Here is a 27214-nt window from a genome sequence, read left to right as displayed (position 1 = left end):
AATTAAAAGTTTGATGACACTTTGGTAAAATGTTTTAATATAAGGTTTGCAATGTTTGATTTCACAGTAATCCAAAAGTAATACGTGGATGTGTGCTCAGCTGCTCACATACTGTAGGGCTATTTGTCTGCTGTTAATGCACAAGAGTAGTTTAAAATACTCAAAATGTGTTATTTGTCAATAAAACTAAAAACATGAAGTCTTACTTGATCCCCAAGAGGTGCAGGCGACATGGAAAAGATCATACTAAGGCACTCCGTCTTCAGGTGAAAAAATACTTATTTATTATTTTGCAATAAAACAGACCAATGCTTATCTTCACCAGGGTCTAACAAACAGCTAATCAGTCTTAATTATCAGTCATCATTATCCTCATTATGGCATTCCACCCAACACATAAGGCCTTATGTGTTGTTAACCAGTAGAGGGCACAAATACAGCACAGGCTCATACATGCATGCCAAAGAAATATGAATCCACAATAAGGCATAGTAACAAGAAGTGATTTACATTCAAAGGAAAATATATAAAAATACGGAAACTCCCCACCCATTACCTTTTAAGCACTATGGATAATATAAGCACATAGAAAGTCAGAGGATATTAAAGAAACAGCATAAAGTCTACTTCCTCATTTAGTCCTGGAGACGCATACTGGCCAAAATGTTTCTCTTTGGAGGAATTTACTGTCTATCACCACCTCTTATATGATTAGGTATGAACTCAATTACACTTTTAATTAACAACTATTGGGTAATTTGGATTCTTTGTGCAGTTTTATGCTCCAAACCACTTAAATCCTATATACTTATTTGACCGGGGCCCCCCAGGGTAGGTCCCCTAGTATTTCCCTCTACACCAAAAATAGGCCACTACAAGTAGGTGTAGATCACCTATTTCTGTCGAATATTCGCCCCCGAGAATAGAGAAGCTAGGGTTGAATCTCCTTTTTGTTCTCCCCATATACGCAAATACATATTATTTTAGCTACACGTGATTTTCTAAGATATACTGTAAACACTGTATTCTAAGATACCGTATTATGCACTGTACTACTTGGAGGCTGACTGAAGACTGGCTTTCATCTGGTTGTCGGGGGGCAGGGTTTTCCCCAGATGATGTCCCGTAGTGATGCCGATGGGGTTTGAGCTCCATTCCTCTTTCACCTCTGGACGGAGCAAGAACCCCCCTTGAAAGCTGAGGTCAAAAAGCTCACATGGTGCAAAGGTCAAAGGCTTTTCGGAAAGCAGTCCTTTCAGTCTGCCGCGCCACCCGTCTAGCATCGCAGTGCGCGCCATCAGAGGACTGTGAGCCGGGCTCCAGAATATCTGCGGAGCAAGAACCTGGAATCCACAGAAGTGGAGAACGCCATTCTGCGAGAAACAAACAAACGAATGGAGAAAATAATAGCTAAATACCATCAGCACACAACACACAGAATAAGTGTGTATCAGTATCTGATGCCGTTATAGTTTTTTAGATCATTTTTAGATCCATAGTAGACGGTTATACCATCCACATGGTCATCTCTGTGTCATGCAAGCTGTTATGTCACTTTTTGTCACTCACTTGTAAAGGCCACAGTGTGACGTTGATGTCTCCATTGATGCCGTCAGGTCGGAACATCGTCTCCATTGCTCCAGTGCTGAAGGACAGCATTGCTTTCTTGTCCTTTGAGAAAGAGAAATGCAACACCAATGAGATGTAAGGGGAGAGAAATGTCTGCTAAAACATACTATATACTTGACTATTCCCTTGTGGTAGTTCAAAACAACTGCCTTAATTTCCAGCGTTGAAATTTCACGTTCCTACACCTATCATCTATAACAAAGAGTATGCTTTTACTATTGCAGTTAACCTCTATATACTTTGTTGGCCATGGTCCCCCAGGGTTCTATACTTGGTGCCCTCCTTTTTTTTACCCCTTATCTCTTTGCTGAAAATAGCCAATCTACAAGCTCACAACAAGTCGCTTTGTGGCATGTTGTGTAGATCAACTGTTCTCGCAGAATGTTCACCTATTATGGCATGCCCAGAATAGGGACGCTATAAGATTTAAGTGGTTAAATGCTTGACAAGTTGTCCTAACCGTGTGTCTGTTCTCATGGGTTTAAATTTAGGCTACTTGTTAAAAAAGACAGACCTTGAATATTCCATTGTTGTACATCTGTTGTAGGGAGAAAGCAAAGCCTTGTGCCAATACTCTGTCCATCCATCCCTTCATGATGGCAGGTACACTGAACCAGTACAACGGAAACTACACATGAAAGAATTAAAGACACAAAGTGAGAAAGAGCAGGCAAATCCTACAACAAAAATAAATCATAATAGATCCACAAAAGACTGGATGATAAATATATATCAGAGATCCATTGCATGCATGCATGCATGCATGCATAGATAGATGGTTGGATGGATGGATGGATGGAAGTGAGCTCTGACCTGGAAGATAATGAGCTCGGCTTCTTCAACTTTGCGCTGCTCAGCTGCAATGTCTTCACTGAGGCGACCTTCCATCCAAGCATGCATGAGCTCGTCTCCATACTGGAAGAGCTCTGGGTTCTTCAGTTCACCTGGCCGACACAGCATCAGCAACATCAACAGTCTGTGTGTGTGTGCGCGTGTGTGCGTGTGTGTGTGCGCGTGTGTGCGCGCGTGTGCGTGCGTGTGTTATTTATTTTCTTTCAATTACACACCCCATGAAGCATTGAATTATTGGATAAAAAGAAAAGAGGTTCTGAATTGGCATCCAGGGAGTGTGTGTGCACAGTTTCGCTATGATCAAGCCAACGGTGGCGGAGATTAGCTGTTCACAGATAGACACACGGACACACACACGGACACATGGACAGACGGACAGGTCCTTTAAGTGCATGTGCTAAGATGAGGCTGAGGTGGATCTGAAGAGGTGAGAATGTGTGAGAATTTACCAATGACATCGTCTTGTGTAGCGCTGGCTCTGAAGTTCATGGCATACAGGTCAGACACAGTGACTTTGTAGCCCTGCTCTGTTAACTCTTCCACGGCTGCATCCCGCGCAGCGGCATTGAATGAGCCTGGACTCTGGTGAGCGTACACGATCAGAACGGTCTTCTGAGCTGTCTCACACACACACACACACACACACACACACACACACACACACACACACACACACACACACACACACACACACACACACACACACACACACAATTCAGATTTTCAAAGTTATCAATGGCCAACACAACTAGTCAACAAACAGTTAACCCCTTAAAGGTAGGGTAAGTGATTTTCTTTGGTTAAAATACGTTTTTCGAATTAATGAAATTTTTTAGATATTTGAATTCAGTCTTTTGAAATAATAAAAAACTAAATCTAGGAAACAAAAAAATAAAGGGATGTTACTCGCGACCCATAAAAATGGGTCCGGGAGCCAAACATGGGTCCCGAGGCCCACTGTTTGGGAAACTACAGTGTTTGTTCAGTAACAGGAATCTCCATGTCTCTCCAGCTCTTTATTAAACAGAAAATGTATGGTATCCAATCTCTAACTCAGACAGGATTCAGTTTAAAAAATAGAAGTGATGACACAAAGAAATGAGCAAACACAATTGGAACTGGAACACTATAAAAATGTAGTTGATAAATGGGTACTCTCTCCTGATTGGCTAAGTTCATCACTTACCTTACCTTTAACCCACTTATTTGACCGGGATCCCCCAGGGCTCTATGCCTCCTTTTTTCCCTCTACAGCAAATCTCAGCCAAAAATAATCATAACGCATTGCATTACAACATGTTGTGAGCTTGTATATTTGCTTTTTGACAAAATGTTTTCCCCAGAATAGGGCTGCTGTAATCTTGGGTTTATGTGGCTAATTGAATTTAACTGAGAGACATTACCTATTAGCAGCCTCATGTTACAGCACATCTGATATGCAAGTACAACAATACACGCACACGCATTATGTTCCTTCTCAGTGAAGTCACCTCTGAACACCCCACCCACCAAGCATTCAAATAGTTGTAAAACATGTCCTACAAGGCTGTGTGTCAACAACAATATCTAGTTTCAGCAGAATTCTTCAGTTGTGCTTTCTTCTCCTGTACATCACATAGAACACCAGGCTATGAAGCCACGGCTCTTGTCTAGACGTTGTGTTGGTTGGTAGAAACCAGAGCAAGTCACTATTATGAACTTTATTCACATTTTCTGAGCACTGGTTGGTTAGCTGATGTGACATCCTTTAGCTAAATCATTTCCTTACTTTAGTTTGCAGGAGAAAATATGATCTATTGTGCCTAGAGGCAAAATAACTATAATAATAACTAGAAAATGTGCTCCTCGGAGCACAGGTCTCCGCCAGTACTGTTCCTGATTACGTGAAACTTGACCAATGTTAGGTGTTCTCAGAGGGACACACACACGCACGGACGGGTGATTTGTACTGGAAGGTACTGTTCCAATCAAGACTGATTGATCCTGTCTTACCTCACTTCAATCACATAAATGGCTTTTTGAAGTGACACACCTATTTATAGGATTTTATTTCGTCATGCGTCCCTCTAGCCAATCAAAAGCGTTGGTGTCAACATATTGTCACGTGTCACGTGGAGCTTGACCAATGTTAGCTTGGCTAGGGGGGGGGACACACACAGCGGGACAGAACGAAAACATACTCTCCACCTCTGGCGGAGACAATAATACACAAGGCATGTTGTACTGAAACATGTGCTAAGACTATTACTACATTATTACTGTACTACGTTATATATTATGACTATTACTACATTACTGTTACTACATACTGTATACTAAATGACTACTGTCACTACTCACTACATAATGTAGACCGCTACTACCACTATTACTGCATTGTTACTGTTATGACATGTACTACCACTATAACTAGCCTATATTATACTGTTCCTTCATGTAGGCTACTATACTACTTTACTGTTACTACACACACAGAGCCGAATAAGAGAGTTATGACACTAAGTCGTTGACTGCCATTGTAAGAATGGAATGCGGAAGTGATCTGTCTATCTCAATGAGATAGTTCCAATGTTTGGAACTAGCCCATAGACCCCTCCAAACGTCATACTGGCTCCAAATGAAACCCATTCTGTCAGGTCTAGCTAGGACGCGCCTCACCAGCCAACACACAAGAGGGGGGTGGCTAGCACACCCCGAAACAACAGGTTGAGAATTGATTCATTCAAACAATCACCTGTGCATACAGTCTCAATGTTGGTAAACAAATAATTGGTCAGCCCGCTTTGCGGCGAGATCAAAGCTGACGTTACTCTCTCTTATACACACTCTGTTACTACATATACATTTTCCTAAATCTTTATATTATCACATTTTCATGATATTATGGTTTACATTAATTAACAGGCGGTTACTCTCATAGTCATACGTTTTTTTTTTAAATAATAGGCCTACTAATTATCAGGGCTCAGAAAGCAGTCTTTGTTATATATTTCAAGAAGCACCATGTTTTTTTATTTCTAACGCCTATAAATGACAGCAATAACTAGACGCGTCGCAATTATGGGAAATTGCAAAGTGTGGTTGCGCCGTCGCCGGTCGCAGGTTGCCGCCGCCCGGACTTGAGGAATATGCTTGGAGGAATACCGTCGGAGGTCGCGTGACGTGCCATTCGAATTTGGTGCTGATTGGATCCTGTGTTCGTGATACATGGCGTTTTGATTTGAAGAAATAGGCCCCTCCCACTAAAATAAATAAGCCCCTCCCACAAATGTAGCGGGCCAATGACATCGTCATGTCACTCCTGAGATCACCTGCTTTTCAATTTGAGAGGAGTGATCCCCCCAAAAATCATGTTTTTGCATCAAACGGTTACGTTTTGCAGAGTTGTGGCGCCCCCTATGGGTCAAAGTGGAAATGCTTTTGGGGATTCGTTGAGTAAACCACCCTCGACATGTGATTCAAATTTGGGATCGATTGGATGTTTCGTTCGTGATTTTTGGCATTTTTGGTAAAATGGGCTCCTCCCGCTAACTTTGGAAGCCAATTACGGACAAACGGTAAGGACTATCAAAATGCCGTTTGGATAAGTTTATCGCATGGGTCCATAGATGACCTCTACCGATTTGTGTGAGATTTGGACAAAATTTGTAGGAAAAGGAGCAAAAAGTGTGTTTTGAAGAAAATTCTAAATGGCAGAAAATCTATCCAGACGCAAATGGGCGTGGCCTATATGGGGAGATGCGTAGTGACCCAAGGAATCCAGGGAAAAAGACAAGACCGTAGGTCGATTTTACGACCTACGGTTCAAGAGTTAAAGGCCAAAACGTAAAGGGCACTGTTATAGCGCCACCATGTGGCCGATTAGTGTAATTATTTTTTCAATAATTTCGGACTAAATTATGAACCTCCCCTCCAAATGTGGTAACTCTAGCTCAATACTTGAATTTGAGTTTTTTCACTTTTACATTAAAGCAGATGGGGAAATTTAATGCACTAATAAATCAATATCAATTAAACTATTTAACCAATCTCTTAGCATAAGATACAAGCGCACGATTCCAGGTCAAGACGGTCATTTTGAGATATGGCACAACATTGGGGGATAAAAACTGTGGGAGAAATAGCAGTTCGAAATATTGTTTATCTAGAAATAATAAAGAACATCCAGTACTATAGTCTGGTAACTATAGGCTAATGTGAAAACAAAGATTCAACACTGTGTCCCATTAATGTCCTTTCTATGTATGCAAGGTATCTCGAAAACGTGCGATGCGATTACTTCCTAATGAAAAAGCTTTTTCACACTGAAATCAGACTCCCTGCAAGTTGCAACAGTACTCACACAGTAATAGACTGTCTAGTGTCATAACCGTAGCCTATGGCTAATTTTTCAGTTGAGATAATTACTCAAATCGACCATGACAGCTGACATGCTTTGTGCAGAACACCGGATTGCCTATTAATGCGTTTCATATTTAGATTGCCTATCATTAAGTCAGCTTAGCTGATCATTTCCCCACAAATTACATCTAAATATGAAACGCATTTAGGCAACCTGATGCTCTGCGCGAAGAAATACAAGTTACACTGTAAACTTTGCGTTCATTGGAGACTTCACTCACCCATGATCCTGTGTTGGAGCAGGTCTTCCCCGGCAGTGTGTGTGTGAGTGTGTGCAGCTGCGTGAGTACCTCTCTTATACATCTGGCTTGAAGCGATATTTGCGTGAGAAACATTTTTCGATTGCAACTCAGATTTAGCAGTTACGTAATACTATTCAGAAGGATCAGGGGGCAGGGGCCAATGTCTACACACTTTACACACAAGGAAGGAGGAGGATGCAGAACTACTAGGACCATATAGGAGCGACCAAGTTGTGCTTTTTAAAGGACAGAATCACTGGTGCAAGAGGATACGATTGGTTCTGGTCTGGAAAAGAATGTTTGGGTCACTATAAAGGGATTAAACAGAACAGGTCATGTGGTTAATACATGTCTTAATCCGGTTTAAATTCGCCTGAGAGAGACGAAAGGATTTATATCCTGAAAAAAAGGAATCCCTACACTTTGAAACTTTGTGACAATTAAGCTAAAGCATGTTCCAAGACAGCCAAGGAGGAGACACACCTTCGGTGTGCGTGTCACCACCAAGTTGTGTGCGTGTGGCTTGCAGAGCGCCAGTCTGGAATGTGACGTGGCAGGCGACGAGACGTCTGTTGGAATGTTACCAGAGCACTTCTGTCGCCTGCTCTTCAAGTGACTAAGTAGAAAGGTATACATGCTATGAGATCAATATCTGGCCGAGGTCTACATTTTTGGCCGAGGTCAATTTTTTACACAAGTTTGAAATCTGCATTATAAGCAACCTCAGCACTCTGCTCAGCTGTTAAGAATAATAATTTGTTAAATGTACAGGCTCCTTTCTCAACCCATTCTGTTTCTATGGCTTGTTGCATATATTTTATATACATTTTCCACATTTCCTTTTGCATACCGTTGCTATATTTATTAATATTAATATTCTACCATTATTATTATTATTAGGCCTATTATTATTAGCCCATAGTATTATTATTATTATTATTATTATTATTATTAGTATTATTGTTATTATTATTTTTATTATTGTTATTTTTATTATTATTGTTAATATTATTATTATCATCATCTAAATGTGCTGTCATTTAAAGTATGGTCATAATGACTTCTACCTCACTGTATGAGCTGCACACATTCCCACTCAGCAGACACCGCCCAGCAGGCAACGGGGTTGTCCTAGGACTAGCCCTTCAGCGCCATCTGGTGGATTTCTTCCACCATGACGGCATGAAGTTCGGAGGCATCAGTTTGACAAGGATCTTGTTGGAAATAAAGTGTTCCATCTCTGTTATCCTTGGGATTCTTGTTTTTGTGTGTGTGATTGTCCATAAACCAAATCGATCAATCGATCAATCAATCGATCAATCGATCAATCGATCAATCGATCAATCGATCAATCAATCGATCAATCGATCAATCAATCAATCATGCCTCCTTCTTGCTGTTGGGTTCCTCCTGCAACCGTTGACATGTAGCCTACTGGTACTGGGCACAGTGGTGTAAAGTAACTACGTACATTTACTTGAGTAAATGTACGTATGTACTGAAGTACAATTTTGAGGTATTTATACTTTACTTGAGTATTTCCAATTGCCCATACTTTTACTTCTACTCCACTACATCTCGGATCCAAATATTGTACTTTTACTCCACTACATTTATTTGAAAACTTTAGTTACTTTTACTTTGTAGATTTTTATTAATATTACAAAACATACATTAAACACTTCAGCCCTATACATTTTGGCCATTTGAAAATAGCCGATCTACAAGCTCACAATGCGTTGCATCACAACGCATTGTAAGCTTGTAGATCTGCTATTTTCAAATGACATTACATGACATACATTTGAAAACTTGAAATGGGACATTCTGCATAATGAGTACTTTTACTTTTGGTACTTTAAGTACATTTTGATGCCAACAATACTTTTATACTTTTACTCAAGTACATTTTGAATTCTGGACTTTTACTTACTAACAAAGTATTTCTATATTGCAGTATTGATACTTTTACTTAAGTAAAAATGTTGAGTATTCTTTCCACCACTGACTGGGCATAATATTTTCCTCTGACAGGCTCTCTGACAGCCAACTGCAGTGGTTCGCAAACCTTTTAAATTCAACTTAGGTATGCATAAAGGCCACAGACCCCCATTACTCAGAGAGTGTATAAATGGAACCTAAAGGGACCCTTTTTGGTTCCATTTGTCATGACCGTCCAATTGATTCCTAACTATGAATAATTTAGCTGGGCCCCATTTGAGAAACCACTGGTCTACTGCAGTGGTGTAAAGTAACTAAGTACATTTACTTAAGTACTGTACTTAAGTAAAACTTTTAGGTATTTGTACTTTACTTGAGTATTTCAAATGTCCAATACTTTTACTACTACATCTCAGAGGCAAATGGTGTACTTTTACTCCACTACAATTAACTTTAGTTACTAGTTACTTTGCAGATATAAATGATTACATTATAAAACATACATTAAACACTTTAGTCCTATTTTATACCTAGGCTATTTCAAACATTTTTGTACTTTTACTTTTGGTACTTTAAGTACATTTTGATACCAATACTTTTGTACTTTTACTCAAGTAAATGTTTAATTCTGGACTTTTACTTGTAACAGAGTAGCCTACTTCTACATTGCAGTATTGATCCTTTTACTTAAGTAAAAGATTTGAGTATTTTTTTCACCACTGCTTCACTGCAGTGGTCCAGGCTGTTTTCCACTTTCAAGTTCCAGTTCTTCCCCTCAAAAAATTTATATTCCCATCATGGGCCCCTGAGGCCTTGAAGCCACCAGTGGTGGAAAAAGTATTCACATTTTTTACTTAAGTAAAAGTATCAATACTTGCAGTGTAGAAATACTCTGTTACAAGTAAAGTCCAGAATTCCAAAAGTAAAAGTACAAAAGTATTGGAATCAAAATACCATAATACCAATAAACAGTAGAAAGTACGCATTATGCGGAATGTCCCATTTCACAAGTTTTCAAATGTGTAAATTCAATTGTATAAAAACTCTTTTGAAAATAGCAGATCTACAAGCTCACAATGCGTCGCACTGTGAGCTTGCAGATCGGCTATTTTCAAATGGCAGAAACGTATATAGGGCTGAAGTGGTCACTGTAGCTATATGTTGTGATAATAATCAAAATCTACAAAGTAACTAGTAGTTTTCAAATAATTGCAGTGGAGTAAAAGTCTAATATTTGCCTCTGAGACGTAGTGGAGTAGAAGTAAAAGAACTGAAAATTGGAAATACTCCAGTAAAGTGAAAATACCTCAAAATTGTACTTAAGTACAGTACTTGAGTAAATGTACTTAGTTACTTTGTTTACACCACTGCCCGAGGCCACAGTGGCTTTGAAGCCACGCCCTCACCACCCCAGATGATGGTACTGTTTTCTTCACTGCCTCTTCTCTGTCAATACAGTTTTTAAACACCAGTGTCTTTTGTTGAGATTCTGAATTTTTGAATTCCCCCTGACTCCTCATGTTCAAATGAGTCCAGTGACTCTGATTGGTCCAGAGCTGAGCATGAATGAACATTTGACTCATGGAGTTTCTACAAATATTGGTAATTTGTAAATACCAATACATTGTTTTGTGGAGAGAAAATAAATTCCGTGGAGTTAAAATGCCCTGTCATTTTGGCCTGTGTGCCCTCAAAACAATTCTTACAACACCAAAGACCTTTGGCCCCTAAAATGATGACATTCCAGGCCTGTATGGAATAATTACAAGATAGCCTCAATTCACTCAACAGACAATTGATTATTTTTGATGAGACAAACAGCTAAACAGGTAAGCTATCAAGTTGCATGGAAGGCTTTCTAAAAATTTTTTTGTTAAAGAATAAAAAAAATACAATATAATTTACCCCACTATATGTAGTGGGTGCTCTCTCTATAAGGAAAAACGTTGAAGACCCCTGAACTAAAGTAATGCTGTCTTTAAGAGATTCATTGGAGCAGATTAGAATAGAAATGTACTGCAGTGTGTAAAGCACTAGAGGGCGACACCAACCACTTCTTTCCCCAGGTGAGATCTTATGGATTTACCTGAGCCGCACTCTCGGGTATCACAGCTCTCCTCCCCACCCAGTCTGGTCTTTACATGAGCTCTGTGTCTCTGTGGGGGAGCATGTTTTAATATGCTGTTTAGCCTCGATCTTGTTCAGGGTGAATGGTTAAGAACTGGAATAGTTAAGGATCATTTTCACAACTCTCGCTGTGCTGTGGTTGCAAGGAGGCTACCAGATGGAACATACACGTTTTAAAACTACAAACGTTGGTAAGAAATCTTTTTTTCTTTCTCCCCTCTCCTTTCACATTTCAGGGTAATAATCAGTGGTGTAAAAAGTACTAAAATTGTATTAAGTAAAAGTATCAATTCCACAATGTAGAAATACTCCACAGCAGAATGTCCCATTTCAAGCTTTCAAAATGTATAACAATCTTTTGAAAATAACAGACCTACAAGCCCACAACCAGTCAATGCGACTTGTTGTGCGCTTGTTTCAAATCTGAATCTACAAAGTAACTGATAACTAAAGTTTTCAAATAAAGGTAGTGGAGTAAAAGGACAATATTTTCCTCAGAAATGTAGTAAAGTTGAAGTAAAAGTATTGAAAATTGGAAATACTCTCAATTGATCAGTTACTCTCATATTCAGTAGGTGAGTATAATTGTGTCCGAGTCCGTAGGCCTATGTGATGCATTCTGTCCTGCTTGCTGCCTGTGTTTACTGAATATAAGAGTTTCAAGACTGGATCAACTTTACCTACTACTAGAAAATATTAGCATATAATGTAGATTTTCTGAAATCAAGCAAGATGACATTCATTTTGTCACGATTCATACAAATTCACTTTATCTGACCATCTGTTTGGCTGCCTTATGTTAAAATATTGATTTAAAACCAAGTTGTTTTAAGTTGCAACCAATTTGGCAAGTCTCAACACTGCTGACCAACAGGAAAGCTAATGGTTAATGGTTGACTTATGAGGAACTCGAACACACTCTGTGGTGTTAGCATGTCTTTGTTTGACTATATTATTGTCACAACATTCACACATTGGTATCAATAGTGGAACGAATCCGCAAAGTGCAAGTGTGTGTAGCCCTGTAAACCATATGAAATGGAAAGACAAATCCTTTATAATTCTCAATAGCATACTACAGGGAGAGACATTTATTTTCCAAAACACCAAAAATGCATTAAGGCAAAACATGTTTATTTGTATATCACATATCATGCACAATGGACATTCATTGTTTATTTAAATGTTCTAAAATGCATTTAAAGAGAAATAAAGATATGGGACTTGAACACCACATAATTATGGGACTTGAACCCTGCAATTAGAATAATAATAATCTGACCACCGGTTGAACTATAAAAAACCCACGCTTATTGGATCCACAACCAATATAGTCTTTTACGTCATGTATTTATTTATTTCTGTTTGTATGGTCTACTGGGGTGCATGTTTGTGAAAAAGAAGAAAAACTAAAACATTACACTTTTGTTTTATGAGATAGGCTAAACAATGTTTTTTTTTACTCCTCCGAATAATGATTGTACTGTATTCAAAAGCTACAAATCTGGGAAGATGGCACTAAAGGCCAGACCGCACCAATGTAACTACTGTAGTCACAACTCCTTGCAACAAAACTGTTTTAAGGCCAGTCCCACACCAATGCAACTCCTTGCAACTGCCATTGGGGATAATAATGCAACTCCTTGCAACATGCAACTACTTGCAACCATTCGTTGCAAGTAGTTGCATCATGTTGCAAGGAGTTGCATTGGTGTGAACTGGCCTTTAAACCCACATATCAGGTGGACTTTAACCCCACAAAACTGTATACAAAACATGGGACTGTAAACCACTCAATGTGTGATTAACCCAATAGAAGTAAGTACATAAGTAAGTAAGTAAGTAGATAAGTAAGTAAGTAAGTAAGTAGGTAAGTAAGTAAGTAAGTAAGACAATATATAAATAAAGGAGGTACAACTTAAAATTCAGCAATATCATAAAAGAAAATCTCATTGATCAGCGTTTAGGTGGGCTGCAACTTTTATATCTACAAGATCACAACGATGTGTCATATTGCTACGCGTTGGGAACGTGTAGATTGGCTACTGTATTTTCGATGAAGAGATTTGGTGTAGAGGGAAATACTGGCAAAACTAGTTTAGTTTAGAGCCCTGCCCCTTGGGGACTCACAGTCAAATAAGTATCTAGAGTTAAGTGGTTCCCCCTGGGAACTGATATGATTGTTTCCTTCAATTGAACTTTCACAAAACTGAAATTCTCATGATTGACCCACTTCCATTCTAAACAATACCCTAGTTGACTACAGTTGTCTCCCAGGGGTCTATAGGCCGGTTAGGCCCTCTCTTTTTGTCCCCCTCCACACCAAATCGCTTAGCTTAAAATAGCCGATCTACAAGCTCAAGACACATCGCGTTGCAACGCGTTATGAGGTTGTACATCTTCTATTTTCACAGGATGTTTGCCTGGGTGAGGAAGTGAATTAGCAGCACTCACCCCTCTCTCAATATCCACCGTGGAAATGCTCTTGAGCAACACATTGACCCCCTCAACTGCCAGGATGTTTGCCCCATGGGTTAAACTCAAATTAAGTCTTCATTGGTCCTTCATCCAACAATGTCAGTTCTGTTTTCAAATACCTTATTTGAGCCCAGCTTAAACTTGTGTTTACCAACTTGTTCAGACATGTTTTAATCATCTCAGAAATATCATATGGAACAGATCCTTTTTTTGTTTAATGATAGCAAAATCATTAACACTCCAAGCAAAAACAAAACAAAACAAAACAAAACGCACAATAGGCTCCAAATCTTATTATAATATAATTATAACTAAAGCCAGGAGAAGAGTCTTATTTAAAATCCTGTCTTAACATGTAATTTTATTGAAAGGCCTTTCTATAATTTGATATGCTGAGAGTTTCATTCTGTTAATGTATTTATATATTTAATATGTAATTGTATTTATTTTACAGTTTAATACTACATCATGTAACAATATTATCATGTTTTTTTTAATTCTGTTCCTGATTTTACATTCTTTTATTGCTTCAGTTTTAAAGCCTTCTTTTTGTTTATCTACAGTATGCAACTACTATTTATAGGTTCGCTGAGCACAAAATACTATAGTTTTCAGATCTTCACAGTCACATGGTTGCACACATTCACACTTGGGAGCTGCCTAACCACTGTCTTATACTGTTGTAGCCTACTGGGATCTACCCAGTACAACCATTGTCTTATACTATATATGGTCACTGAGCACATCCACAGGAGCAGTTGAAGGGGTCAATGCCTTGCTCAAGAGCACTTCCACGTTGGGTATTTAGACAGGGGTGAGTGTTGCTAATTCACTTCCTCACCCAGATTATTCTTGCCTGGAATATTTAGGTCACAAGCAAGCTTCTTCTAGCTGGCAGCACCTAGACTATGTACATTTTCATGAAAAAAAATGAAACAAATATATATAATCTTTCCGTACATGATTTTACATGTCAGGAGTGTTACATTTGTGATCATCTTATAGAGCCTTTATTGACCACTACAGTCATGTTAAATGTAAAATATTCATTGACTATTTATATTCAATAGCATATATTTTGTCCCTATTTATTGTAGATGGTGTTTGCAGAGAGGTGGTTTTTTGCACATAAGTTGAAGAAGACGCTGTGACCACATCCTCTCGTCTGTGCTCTACTCCAGACACCGCAGACAGAGCTGATAGTTTCATATGTACTTGTTAGTCCATGAGCCAGACACGGTTTCATTATCAAATGAGTTGGCAAAACCTTACCCATATTAAATTGTTTATAGGGTCAATATAAGTAAATTGATATATGATAACCCTTCCACAGGAGTAGCCTTTTCATATTTATCACACATGTTGTTATTTTCACCTACCGTATACATAGAGGTGAATATGATAAACTTACATGAAGACAAATATTTATTGTATTACAAGTTATCTGAAATTGTATGTTTAAATATGCAAATTAGGCATTATATGGGCAAATATGCGCTAATTTGCATAACTTTCCAGAACCAAACTTGAACACTGGATGAAGCCAGATTCAACATTCTTCTTTTATTTTGCAGACATGTTGGAGTCAAAGGTTTTTAAAGAGGGAATATTGGATATTTATTTTTATTACACTGTTTTAGTGGCCAAATTCTGCGATGCGAGAGTGCGGTCTAGCCAACACCAACTCGGGACTCCTGAATCCCTGCCCTCCACACCCTCCTATTTAGCATCAGGGTTTTGAGCTCTACAGTGTTGTTAGCTAAGCTGTCGTGTTGCAATGCATCTGTACGTAGGTGGTGCGCTTCTTTCCTTTCCTGGCTTTGCCCTGGGTTGGCTCCCCCTCAAGTATCAGTTTGCTTGCCTCTAGTTCCGGGTGCCTGACGCAGTGCCTTGACATGTCGTGGCCAATTAATAAATGTATTTGTTTTGACTTATTATACACCTCAAGTTAAAATTGACTCATGAGTTTGTTTTATATGTCACAGAGAATATGGTGGACATAGGATTAGTTCAAGTGAGATGGGTTAGTTATGTTGTGGAAAAGTGAGACCCAGATGGCATACCGAGGCAGTTGTACATTCTTGAATATATCAGGCTTTGCTGTTAAAAGAACATGATCCAAAATCTTGATAATCATGTCTAGGTTCTCTTGAAGTTGGTTATCACAACTTGCACAGAGATGTACATTTCAAGCCATTGCTCAAGCCCTGGCATTCTGGGAGCTGCATCTACGGCTGCAGTTGTAGGACAGCAGCTGCAACACTGCTGCTGAGTACGGGTCTTCTCGGATCAACTCAGGTATTACACATCATAAACAGGTACTAGACCCAATTGACCTTAAAGGTTTCATGACGTTCAGTTTTACCACACATTAAAAGTCTTTGTCATGGTCCTTCAAATGTGTATAGAAAGTTTTAACAAAAAATTCCACTCCATTGATCCATGGCAGGTGTTTTTCTCTCACATTTCTAAAGCCTTTTCAACTGCAATGAAAAAAGAAATATTTGCCTGCGGGTGTCGCTGGTGAGGGATTTTGCCTGTCAATCATCGCCTCTGCTCTGCCCCCCCCCCCCCCCCCCCCCCAAAGAAAAGGATAGGGGAGGGGAGGGGCGAGGAGGAGAGTGGGCGGGATTAATCGGCTGTGACCTCACTGCCGAAGGGCCAAGCTCAGATTACTTTTCAGCCTCATTATTCAGAAAACCCCAGACCACAGAAAATCCACTGAATGTTCAGATTTTTTGGGTGTAATTGAGGTCATAAAACCCCCCAAAAAACATTTTTTAAAAAAAAGTGAAAATGAATGTCATAGAACCTTTAATAAGACACGGACCTGGACGCGTACGGGTCTCGGGGCATTGACAGGTATTTCTGGTAGACCCTTGAAGACTGCTAATGTCGTGGTCAACTGTCAGAACCTACTGGGTGGCTAGGCACGGGTGGTGGACAAGTGTAGCAGGGCTATGGAGCCCCTAAGGCGGGTAGAGGGGGTATGTGGGGTGGGAGTATGGAGGTCACTGCAGCGCCTAAGCAGAAATGATGCAGGAGTGTAGCGGGCCTAGGGTGCCCTTCAGGTGGGTTGAGGGTAGTATGGGGTGTTGGGATAACTAGATAGCTTCCTGGGCACTTGGAGCATGGAAGAGTAAAGTTATAGTAGCCAAGGAGGCCCTGAGCTTCTCCCCTCTCCCATGTCAGAGGTGAGACATGACTTTATGGCCCAGTAGGTCGTGGGCTGTTCCCCTCTCCCCTTTCCATAGTTAAATAGCTCCAGAACAAAAACAGAGTCTAACCATCAGGTGTATGCAGAAAGCAATGCTTGTCTATCAGATAGCAGCAGGGACACACAGCCGTTAATGGGCCTTGAGACCTTTATTTCAATTCAAATAGCAATACGCATGCATGTCTAGTGAAAAACTACCACAGAGCTGTCTGTTGAAAATGCACACACTCACACACGCACGCGTGTGTGAGACACACGTGTGTGTGTCTCACACATGCGCATCGTGAGCATGTGTGGTGGTGGTTTCTCTCTCTCTCTCTCTCTCTTCACACACACACACACACACACACACACACACACACACACACACACACACACACACACACACACACACACACACACACACACACACACACACACACACACACACACACACACACACACACACACACACACACACACACATACATAATTCTCTTTCTCTTTCTCTCTTACTTTTTCAGTCAAGTTTAGAGCCCCCAAGATGAAACACACAGCGGAAAAGGACTTCTCTTTATAATGTGTTGAAAAGCAAAGATTGCATAATAGAGACAAAAATAGCGATGCAATAATATTTAGTGTTTTGGATTACTTATCTTAAGCAAGTTTCAAGTCTCTGCAAGTTGATTTTCATTCCGTTCTGAAATTTCATGGAATCCAATGGCTTCCTCACAAATCAAAGAAACCAAGATATCCTAAACATGCCAAACCACTGGTATAGTCCTTCAAGGGTCCATTATTATACTCTCAGAGTTAAATTAACACAGAGGATTAGACAATGCCTTTCAAAAAGCATCCTATCAATATTTTGAGGAGTAATTTGATCTGGCTTTAAAAGGATAAAAAGACAGCCCAAAAACAGTCAAATCCAGAGTGCCTATATTTACACTTGCAGAGTTAAATTAACACTGTATTAACACTTTTGTTTATTTTTGTCTCTATTATGCAATCGTTGCTTTTCAACGCATTGAAAGTGAAGTAATTTATTCCCAATTAAATAAAAAATATCCTGTCACAATTCATATTTAGCCAATGTTGACTCAGTTATTCAGTTAAATTTGGTTTTGATGAAATTTGGGGGAAAAATTTAAACAAATGTCAAATAAAACCATTAACATGAAAACTGATCTATGTTTATGTACAACACAAAGCCGAACCTGTTATTTGACATAGTATTGACACAGATTCTGACACAGATTAAGTGTTTGTTTAAGGCGCATTGTATTGTGGAAAGCATCAAGGACCGGAAGCAGGGCAAATTTGATGGTTTCGGTTAGTTAACACGATGTACAGTAGGGGGTTTGGCTCTAGAGACCCGAGCTGAGCATGAGAAGACTCTGAGGAGATAGATTACAACAATTGGGGTTGGGTACGACAACAGTTTGTTTGAAAGGTGGCTACAGGTTGAAGTTCAAGTTACTAATACCACAAATATCGTCGCTGTCATGAAACCTCCTATCTCCATATTCTAACTTGTGTTTTTTCGTAAATTAATGCCCTACTTGATCATGCTACAGTGTCACACAAAAGCATAAAAATGAGCAGATCCGCAAGCTTGAAAAGCGGTGCAAAGTGGCACGTTTTTATCTAGCAGATGTGCTACTTTTGCTGTTTCCACCCGACAGAGACGATATGCTTCAGTACTGAAACTCATAGAATATTGATGAACCAGTTGAAATATCGTCCCTATTCTGGGCATGTCATAAACAGGCAAACATTCAGCTAAAATAGGTGAACATTCTTCTAAAATAGCAGATCTACAAGCTCATTGTTGGTGAGCTTGTAGATTAGCTATTTTCGGTGAAGACATTTGGTATAGAGGGAAGAAATTAGGGGGTCAAGGAAATATACAGTATAGTGTACCTACTGTAAAAGACAAGTGGTTAACACAACAAGAGTTGAGCAGTTGACAATATGGCAGTGATACTGTAAGTGACACGCTACGATAAATTGAGCAATACAGGAAAATATAAAAGTGACCTTAACTGAGCCCATCGGTAAATTCGACTCAAATTAGATTCAAGTCAAGTCAGAGTGATTAGTGTAATGTTGTGAACTTTAACTCTTTCAAAGCATCACAAAGTATTCACATTAAATGATGTTGTGTAGCATCATGGTCCCATCATAATTTAACAGTGGTGGAAAAAGTACTTTGTTACTAAGTAAAAGTATCATTACTACAATGTAGAAATACTACAAGTAAAAGTCAGGAATTAAACATTTACTTGAGTAAAAGTACAAAAGTAGTTCAAATGTATAAAAGGTAGACTCATCTTTTGAAAATAGCAGATCTACAAGCTTGCAATGCATTGTGAGGTTGTAGATAGGCTATTTTCAAATGCCGAAATATATATAGGGCTGAAGTGGTTAATATATATTTTGCAATAATAATCAAAATCTACAAAGTAACTAGTAACTAAAGTTTTCAAGTAATTGTAGTGGAGTAAAAGTACAATATTTGCCTCTGAGATGAATGGAGTAGAAGTAAAAGTATAGTAAAAAATACCTCAAAATTGTACTTAAGTACAGTACTTGAGTAAATGTACTTAGTTACTTTACGCCACTGTAATTCAAAAGACAAAATGTAGTAAACGAAAAAAGGGATATTTACCCAGTGTTTGGGAAACACTGGTCTGGGCTTTTTGTTCTTATGGCATTAGTGTCCTTTTTCCAGTTTATAGCCCTGTGATGTGGACACACCCACTCACAGTGTGACACTCAAAGGGATACAGTTGCAGTCAGATTATACTACTTGCCATTCTCTACTGTATATCTGTCCTCCTCCCAGGGAAAAGCAAGTCACTTCCCCATTGTTAAGTTGTTATCTTTTAGTATCATTGCAGCGGTAAGTTTCAGTATAACCTTGTAGTGTTTTGTCCATAATTGTTTTGAACAAATATGTTTGTTTGGATGATGTGCATGTTTTATGCCATCTAAATGAGCTAAACGCAAAATCCAGTGTATAGGAGAGATTGCAATAACACACCTAGAAAGTTGAAATATGCTGTATAAAACTATAACAGTGGTTCTCAAAGTGGGGTCGAGGGGTCCTCAGGGCTCCTTGAGGGGGTTCCAAATGGACCCTAACAGGTCTGTAAACACTGAAAGGGTCCATATGGTTCCATTTGTGCACTCTCAGAGTTATGGGGATCCTTCAAATAAAAAAATAAAAAAGGTTGAGAACCACTGCTATATATATACAGTAGGTGGCCAGTGACTTTGACCAGTTTCACTTTCAAAACCTTTGCATCATGCATGTCACACAAACAGAATGCGATGCGTTTTGTTGATATAACGTCATGCAAAGGTTTTGAAAGTGAAACTGGTCAAAGTCACTGGCCACCTAGTACTGTAACACTGTTCTCTATATACTGTAACTGCTAGATAAGATAAGTTAAGATAAACCTTTTTTGATCCCCAGAGACAAGTTCAAGGAAACTGACATGTTATCCTGACGTTAAACCACTGACATTGGAGAAGTAGCTGTATGTCTATTGTTGGCTGCTACTAAATCATGTAGAGTCAAGTCATCCTTCCAGTTCCTTAAACAAAACATTGTGGCACCTTGGGTATCAACATACCCAAGGTATGTTGATACCTGTAAGAACATGCTCTGACCAAGTTACTTATTCATGTACACACTGTTGCACATACTTTTAGTTAGTTAGTTAGTTTATTTATTTCGGTCATGATTTTTTTAAAACAAAACAGTACAACTTAGTCAACATGATGACTATTTGGCCGAAAAGGTATGGGCTGAAGCCGAAGCTTATTTTGCCCGCCTTATTACCATTTAAAATAAATTATCATAGTAGCATAAAGTAACATACATGAGATAGAATGAGTGCATAATGGACTGTGTAGCTATAACTAAGACAACGTATGACCTGCTTTATTTGTCTTCATACATAAGACATAAGACATTGTTGTACAAATCTGATATACACAAATCCAACCTTTTCTACTCCTGGGCCAGGAGTAGGAAAATCTCAAAAGCGTTCACAGACCACCCATCTGTTTAGTGGTCAGATGGGTGGGCCGCAAGCATTTTCAGAGCATGTTTATTTTAATTGTCAATCAGTCGATTGTGTTCCGGCTTGCTCAATGGAACTAACGTAGTATACTTTAAGTTCCTACTTATTGTGCACCATTACTTTTTTTCCTTTTCCCCCCCTTTTTTAAAATATATATTAATGTTATGTTATCAATAGTCTTCTTAGTGTTTTGCCAATTATATTTGGGCCCACTTGCAATATCCTTGGCCCACAGGTTGAGAATCGCTGTTATAATACATAATAATCCTATAATACACAGTGATAATGAAGGTTCAGTCAGTGCAATCACTGTGTGAGTCTCATGAAAGAATGTAAACCCTTCCACTGTAGCGTGAGTTTGGATCTGAGATATAAGACACTTCCTTTGTGTAAACTAAAGGTGTGAGATACCATTGGCAAAGCTTGTCTGTACTCTGTCAATGGATGTTTGACGCTATGACCCTATTCTGGGGTGAAACATTTGGCAAGAATTGCTGATCTGCATACAAGCTCATAACGTGTCACAACGTGTCGCAACGCATTGTGAGATTGTAGATTTCCTATTTTTTAAAGGAGGGGGCCTAGTATATGTAGGTCTGTTGGGGACTGTTGGGATCAACAAAGTATATGGGGTTAAACTCAAAGGTTAAGTCTTACCCTGCTGACTAGGGTTCACATACTCCCATCTTGCACTTTGGAGTACCTCATTCTGTTGTGTCGATGAGGAATCTGGATGGGGCACTCAGAACACATAAGAACACAATAATGAGACAGAGACAGAGAACTCAGATTCCAAAGTATGAGAGATTTTAAGGTATTCGAATACAGTGGAGCCAACGTACACGTCAATGCGACATGCAGGCTGACTCAACTCAGGTCGTTCAATGGTTCATTCATTCATACAGGGGGGGGGGGGGGGGACATTGGGAGGTGAAGCGGCGAACAGTCAATGCCAGCGTTCTCACTTTTCCCACATTCACACTCACACGACAAGTTCTGAAGTTTATTACACACATATAGAATATATACAGTACTGGTGGACACATGACGTGACCGGAAGATATGAGACATTGGAAAAGAACAGAATGAGTGAGAACATGCATCTTGTATCATTGTGCACAGACGTCAGTCTATCTGATAAAGTAGTTGATGGCCATGGCGTCAAGTGTACAGTATCAGTATGTGCTCTGCTTAGATGAGAGTGATTCAAATCTTTTAAAATGGTATCTTTTATAGAATTGAAGTACTTTGCTAGGTGCTTTAATTGTGGTGTATATTTATGTATTGTCTTGTCTTGAATGTATGCATTGACCTGAGCAAAACAAATTTCCCTTGTGGATAATAAAGACATCTAATCTAACACATGGGTCAGGCAGATAAATGTCAGTCTTATGATCATATATTCATAACGCAGAGTCACCAAAATCATTCAAAAACAAAATCTTAAAAGATTGGATTGTGAATATATAGTATATATTTCTTTTATGTAATTTTTTTACACCTCTGAACAGCTATTTGTATGGTATTGTTGTTTTGTTGTTGACTAGATCTAGACTGAGATAACTGTAGAGACCAACCTGTAACATCTCTGATACAGGTAGGGACAACATTTCCATATAATCCAAATAAGGTCACCAAATCTTCAAAAATGGGTCAAACCAATTTCAAATGCACCATGCACCAAATGCACCATTCTACATTTCCTTGCAACTCCAAGTGCCACCTCTGTAAATGTCATTTTGTGCTTTCTTAGATTTTCACTGATAGTAGTTTATTTTTTGTCACTGCCTGCAATGTTGCTACAGCTGTCCATCAATGTTAAGTCCATCATGTGACAATAAAGCACTTTGAACGCTGAACCATCAGAAATGAGTGCTGACACACACACACACACACACAAAAACAAACCTCTCTCTCAGACCCCTCCGTCTGGGCGTGGAGAGACAAGCCCAGACTGGCAAAGGAATGACCGTCAATCTAACCAAAATTGTTGTTCTCCAGGCAACTGTCAGTTCTCACTCTCACTGACTTTTACGTAGGCTAGTCTGTGTAAAAAGTCTCTTCGGTACTTAAAGTCTCAAAGGAGAAAATTAACATCATCACGCTCAAATGCAACCATCATCATGATGTATCCGTCTCTTTTTCTTTTGTGTTTCGAAGGACTGGGACGCTCTAGAAGAATGCATCAGGATATCCTGGATCGACAGCGGAGGAGCCGTGTCCAGTGACAGATGGTCATCTTCTCACCTATGCACAGTAGACACCGGTTTGGTGTCTAAAGCGCAGGCCGGACGCGGCTTTGTTTTTTTGTTGAAAACATGACGAAAGCCTCAGAAAAACTAACACACGTTTTGTCTGAATCCAGGTGAGCCACCGAGAACAAAAGACACACTGTCGTAATGGACCCTTTTCACAGCGCACATTTTGACAGGTAAATGCAGCAGTTAATGTTAGTGTTGAACATGAGCTGTCCATGCTGGCACACAGTAACACCTAAATGAAACACATCCACAAAAGTATTACATACAGTATTACTTTACCCGGCCGTCAACATGTCTGCTGTGAAAGGAATCTGTTTTATACCTTTTCAACTGAAAAATGTGAGCACAAGAGTTGTTCTCTGAAAGTATAACTGCATATTAATGCAGTGACTATAGCAGTATTCTATACCAATTTTGCTCAAAACCATTATGACAAAGAAGTCATTGAACCCATAATAAGTAATTGTCACTACAGCCAATATATGTGTGATTATGTTTGTCAGAGAAGCATTCATGTAAAATCTATTGTATGTGTATAAGGAAAGTATTGAACCTAATGGTGAGCATTTTTTCAGTTACTTTTTATATCGATTATGATTATTAGTTATCATCATTATAGTGTGACTTCACATAAATGTGTTCCGTGACAACTTTTCTATGAAAATGTTAATCACAGGAATGAAGACATACAGCATGGAGGGAAGAAACGACAGACGTGGAGACGGAGGTTCTGCTTTATATGCTTATTACTTCTCATCTCTGTATTCTTCTCAACTGCATTCTTGTATGAGTTTGATTTGACTCGGTTCCCGTCACAGGGCGCTGTTTTGTGGAGGAGTGACACTGTAACAGATACAACAGCCAAAGCAATGAGTGGTGATGCACTGCTCGAGTACTTTGTTGCTTATCCACATGACTACAACTTCACTGTGGATGAGCCGGAAAAATGTCAACAGCAGAAGCCTTTTGTGGTTCTGATCGTCCCGGTAGCTCCCCACAACAGGGCAGATCGTGACATCATCCGCAGCACATGGGGGAGTGAAAGCCCTGTGTTGGGCAAAGTGGTGAGCGTGTTCTTTTTGTTGGGACTGCCGACGGGAGAAAAGGCAGAACAAACCCAACAGAAAGTGCTGGAGGAGAGCAGAGAGCACCAGGACCTGCTACAGAGTGACTTCCTGGACAGCTACAAGAACCTAACCATCAAGACCATGGTGATGTTGGAGTGGCTGGACTCTCGCTGCTCCATGGCGTCCTTTGCCATGAAGATTGATTCAGACATGTTTCTGAATGTGCACAACTTGGTCGACATGCTGTTGAACGCTCCGAAGGACAAGTACATGACTGGACTTGTGGCCAGTGAAGCTCCAGTTCTGAGAGAGCCGGACTCTAAATGGTACCTACCTGTTGAGGTTTTCCCTGAGCCGCAATACCCACGATATGCATTAGGACTGGGCTACGTTTTGTCCTTAGACCTGCCTAGAAAGCTTGTGGAAGCATCCAGGTATGTTAAAGCTGTGTACATTGAGGATGTATATTTGGGTTTATGTATGAGATACCTGGGTATACCACCCACCGACCCCCCAAACTGGTCTTTGTTTAATGTGTCTCCTCTGCCTTATAGTCACTGCGTTTACTCCAGGCTAATAGCCACCACAACTAGTGACGACACTGATGTTATGTCTTTGTGGTTAGATTTGAAAGGACCAGGTCCTGTCTGTTTGACAGAGAAAATATAATATATTAAAGCACTTTACATGGAGGGTGTACAGGTATGCTGTCTTTCTGTATGAAATGATGCAACACATATATGGTCATCATATCAATGTTTACACTGATCTTTCGCAAACATATTAGACCTGATAGATTATGAGAATGGTGCTTTTGTTGAATTTATTTTTCTTAATATTTTTGCATTTTCAGAATATCTTTATAAAGCGTGGGATAGGAGGAGAAGGGTGACTTATAATAGATGAATTTTCATACATTTGTATGTATTCTATGTGCAGGTATATATGAATGTATGTACTGTATGTGGCTTGTTTCAAATCAGGCTGTATTGTGAGTTGCTGGTTGGGTATAAACTGGAATGTTTGCTATTTTGTTTTTGTTTTAAAACTGATGCTTTTGTGTGACACTATAGCATGATCATGTAGGCCGTTAATTTACACAAAAAAACCAAGACCCCCTCAGACCCCCTCAGGGCTCTATACTTCCTATCCTTTTCTTTACACCAAATCTCTTCAATGGAAATAGCCTAATGTTCGCCTATTATGACATGCACGTTAGGGTTCATGTACAGTAGTTGTTGTCCTCAGAACACCTGTCTTTTGTCATTAATAATTACAAATGGGTAACAGTGGTCCTTGGCACATGAATATTAACTTGGTTGCATTAGTGTGGTTAATGTATGTTATGAAATGACTCATCGGACAGCTACGCAAATGAAAACAATATTATAGAACTAATATAGAACGTTTGATACACGTTCCCTTAGTGTGTCCATTTAGTTCAATTTGTACACTGTCAGAGCTAAATTAAAACTCAGGATTTTATTGTGTAGAGTTTGTGAGTTTATACTGACTGGAGTGGGGTGTTATTTGTCTGGTTAGGTATGTAAAATGGAATTTTATAATGACACATTGATTCATATCTGATTTTATGATGTGATGTAATACACGTTGTTTGCAATATATTGATGGTGTGGTACAGCAGGTGTTGATTTATGAGGCAGAAAGAAAAATATTGTCTTGGCAATTACTTGGCAAGTGGATTTTCTTAAGTGATTCTGTGCTGTTTTAATAATAATAATAATAATAATAATAATGATATAACTGTGTATAGCACCTTTCATACAAAAATGCAGCCCTATGTGTTTCACACAAATTAGCAAATATTAAACAAATAAAGAAATGAATGATAAAATAATTATAACATATTAAGAAATAGCTATTAGAAAAATAACCAAGTTATGCCATTCACTGCCACAATTATTGCTGGCCACGTTTGCCCACTGCCAGAGATTTTTCATTGAAAAAAAAAAGTACTCAGGAGCCGAGATACAGATTTTTTAAGTTTTAAGTTAACAAGGAAGTGGATGGGAGTCTAGATCTTTAAACAATCATATCTCCTTGGTCTTTGGGTCAAATTTGAAAATAAATAAATAAATATATATATATTTTTTTGAAAAAATTAGAATTACGTTTTTTACGTCAGTGGCAGGATTGGTAAACGGGACAAATTACGTTTTTTACGTCAGTGGCAGTGAATGAGTATAAAAACAAGAGAAAAGGAGTACAGTGAAATAGACAAATAAATATAAATATCCATTTTCACCATTAAGACCATTGACTGCCTTGTCTAGGTCTTGTATTTCTGTGTGTATTATGTTCCCTGGTCTAGTTTTCTTAGTTCTATATTCCTGTCTGCCCCAGCTGTATCTCATTTGTATTCACCCTCATTTGTATATTAGCCTTGCCTTGTTCCCTATAGTCAGTTCCTGTTGGGTCATTGTTGTGTTTCTAGGCCTGTGTCACCTGCATTAAAACACCATCTTGGTTTTTATCTTTACCTGCCTCACTGTCCTGCACTTGGGTGGGTCCTCTCCTCACCACCACACCTACACATGACGAGCCATGGACCTAAAATGGGTTTGATAAAATGCCCTATTAAAATACCCCAGAGCTCGCCAATCTGAGTTCAAGTGATACGGTATAACACAACTTGTTAGGTTGTAAGTTATGTATAAACAAATAAAGGGGCTTAAAGATAACTCTAAAACTATTACAGTGTCGCCATGGTTAGTCAAAAGTATTGCGGTAGCATTCTGAATTTCCTGTAATGTTCTTACAGATTAATTTTTTTGGGTAATCCAGTAAAAGGGAGTTACAGTTTAATCCAAACAGCTTGTAATAAAAGCATGTATTAGCACTTTAGGAATCTTATATTAGGCATATATTTTACTTTCACTATGTTCCTGAGATTAAGAAAAGCTGT

The 27214-nt window shown here is 39.1% G+C and overlaps 2 protein-coding genes across 3 annotated transcripts; one reads left to right on the top strand and one right to left on the bottom strand.

Moving 5' to 3' along the window:
- Nucleotides 1-261: 261 nt before the first annotated feature.
- Nucleotides 262-7601, bottom strand: nqo1 (NAD(P)H dehydrogenase, quinone 1). The gene is made up of 6 exons (XM_080417084.1): nucleotides 7104-7601; nucleotides 2931-3098; nucleotides 2443-2573; nucleotides 2144-2257; nucleotides 1570-1671; nucleotides 262-1373 (listed from the first exon to the last, which is right to left on the bottom strand). The coding sequence occupies exons 1-6, from the start codon at nucleotides 7183-7185 to the stop codon at nucleotides 1053-1055; spliced, it is 918 nt and encodes a 305-aa protein (XP_080273210.1). The 5' UTR covers nucleotides 7186-7601; the 3' UTR covers nucleotides 262-1052.
- Nucleotides 7602-11224: 3623 nt separating this feature from the next.
- On the top strand, nucleotides 11225-26782 carry LOC308096267 (beta-1,3-galactosyltransferase 5-like). Of its 2 annotated transcripts, none has more exons than XM_080443645.1 (3): nucleotides 11225-11383; nucleotides 23121-23325; nucleotides 23898-26782. In XM_080443645.1, the coding sequence occupies exons 2-3, from the start codon at nucleotides 23279-23281 to the stop codon at nucleotides 24955-24957; spliced, it is 1107 nt and encodes a 368-aa protein (XP_080299771.1). In that variant the 5' UTR covers nucleotides 11225-11383; nucleotides 23121-23278; the 3' UTR covers nucleotides 24958-26782. The 2 variants fall into 2 exon arrangements, with proteins under 2 accessions (XP_080299771.1, XP_080299772.1); XM_080443646.1 differs by having other exon boundaries at nucleotides 23121-23391.
- Nucleotides 26783-27214: the final 432 nt, after the last annotated feature.

This window comes from Gymnoscopelus braueri, assembly GCF_963280865.1.
Source record: "Gymnoscopelus braueri genome assembly, chromosome: 1".
Classification (NCBI taxonomy): Eukaryota; Metazoa; Chordata; class Actinopteri; order Myctophiformes; family Myctophidae; genus Gymnoscopelus; species Gymnoscopelus braueri.
This window is presented reverse-complemented; position numbering and strand designations above follow the sequence as displayed.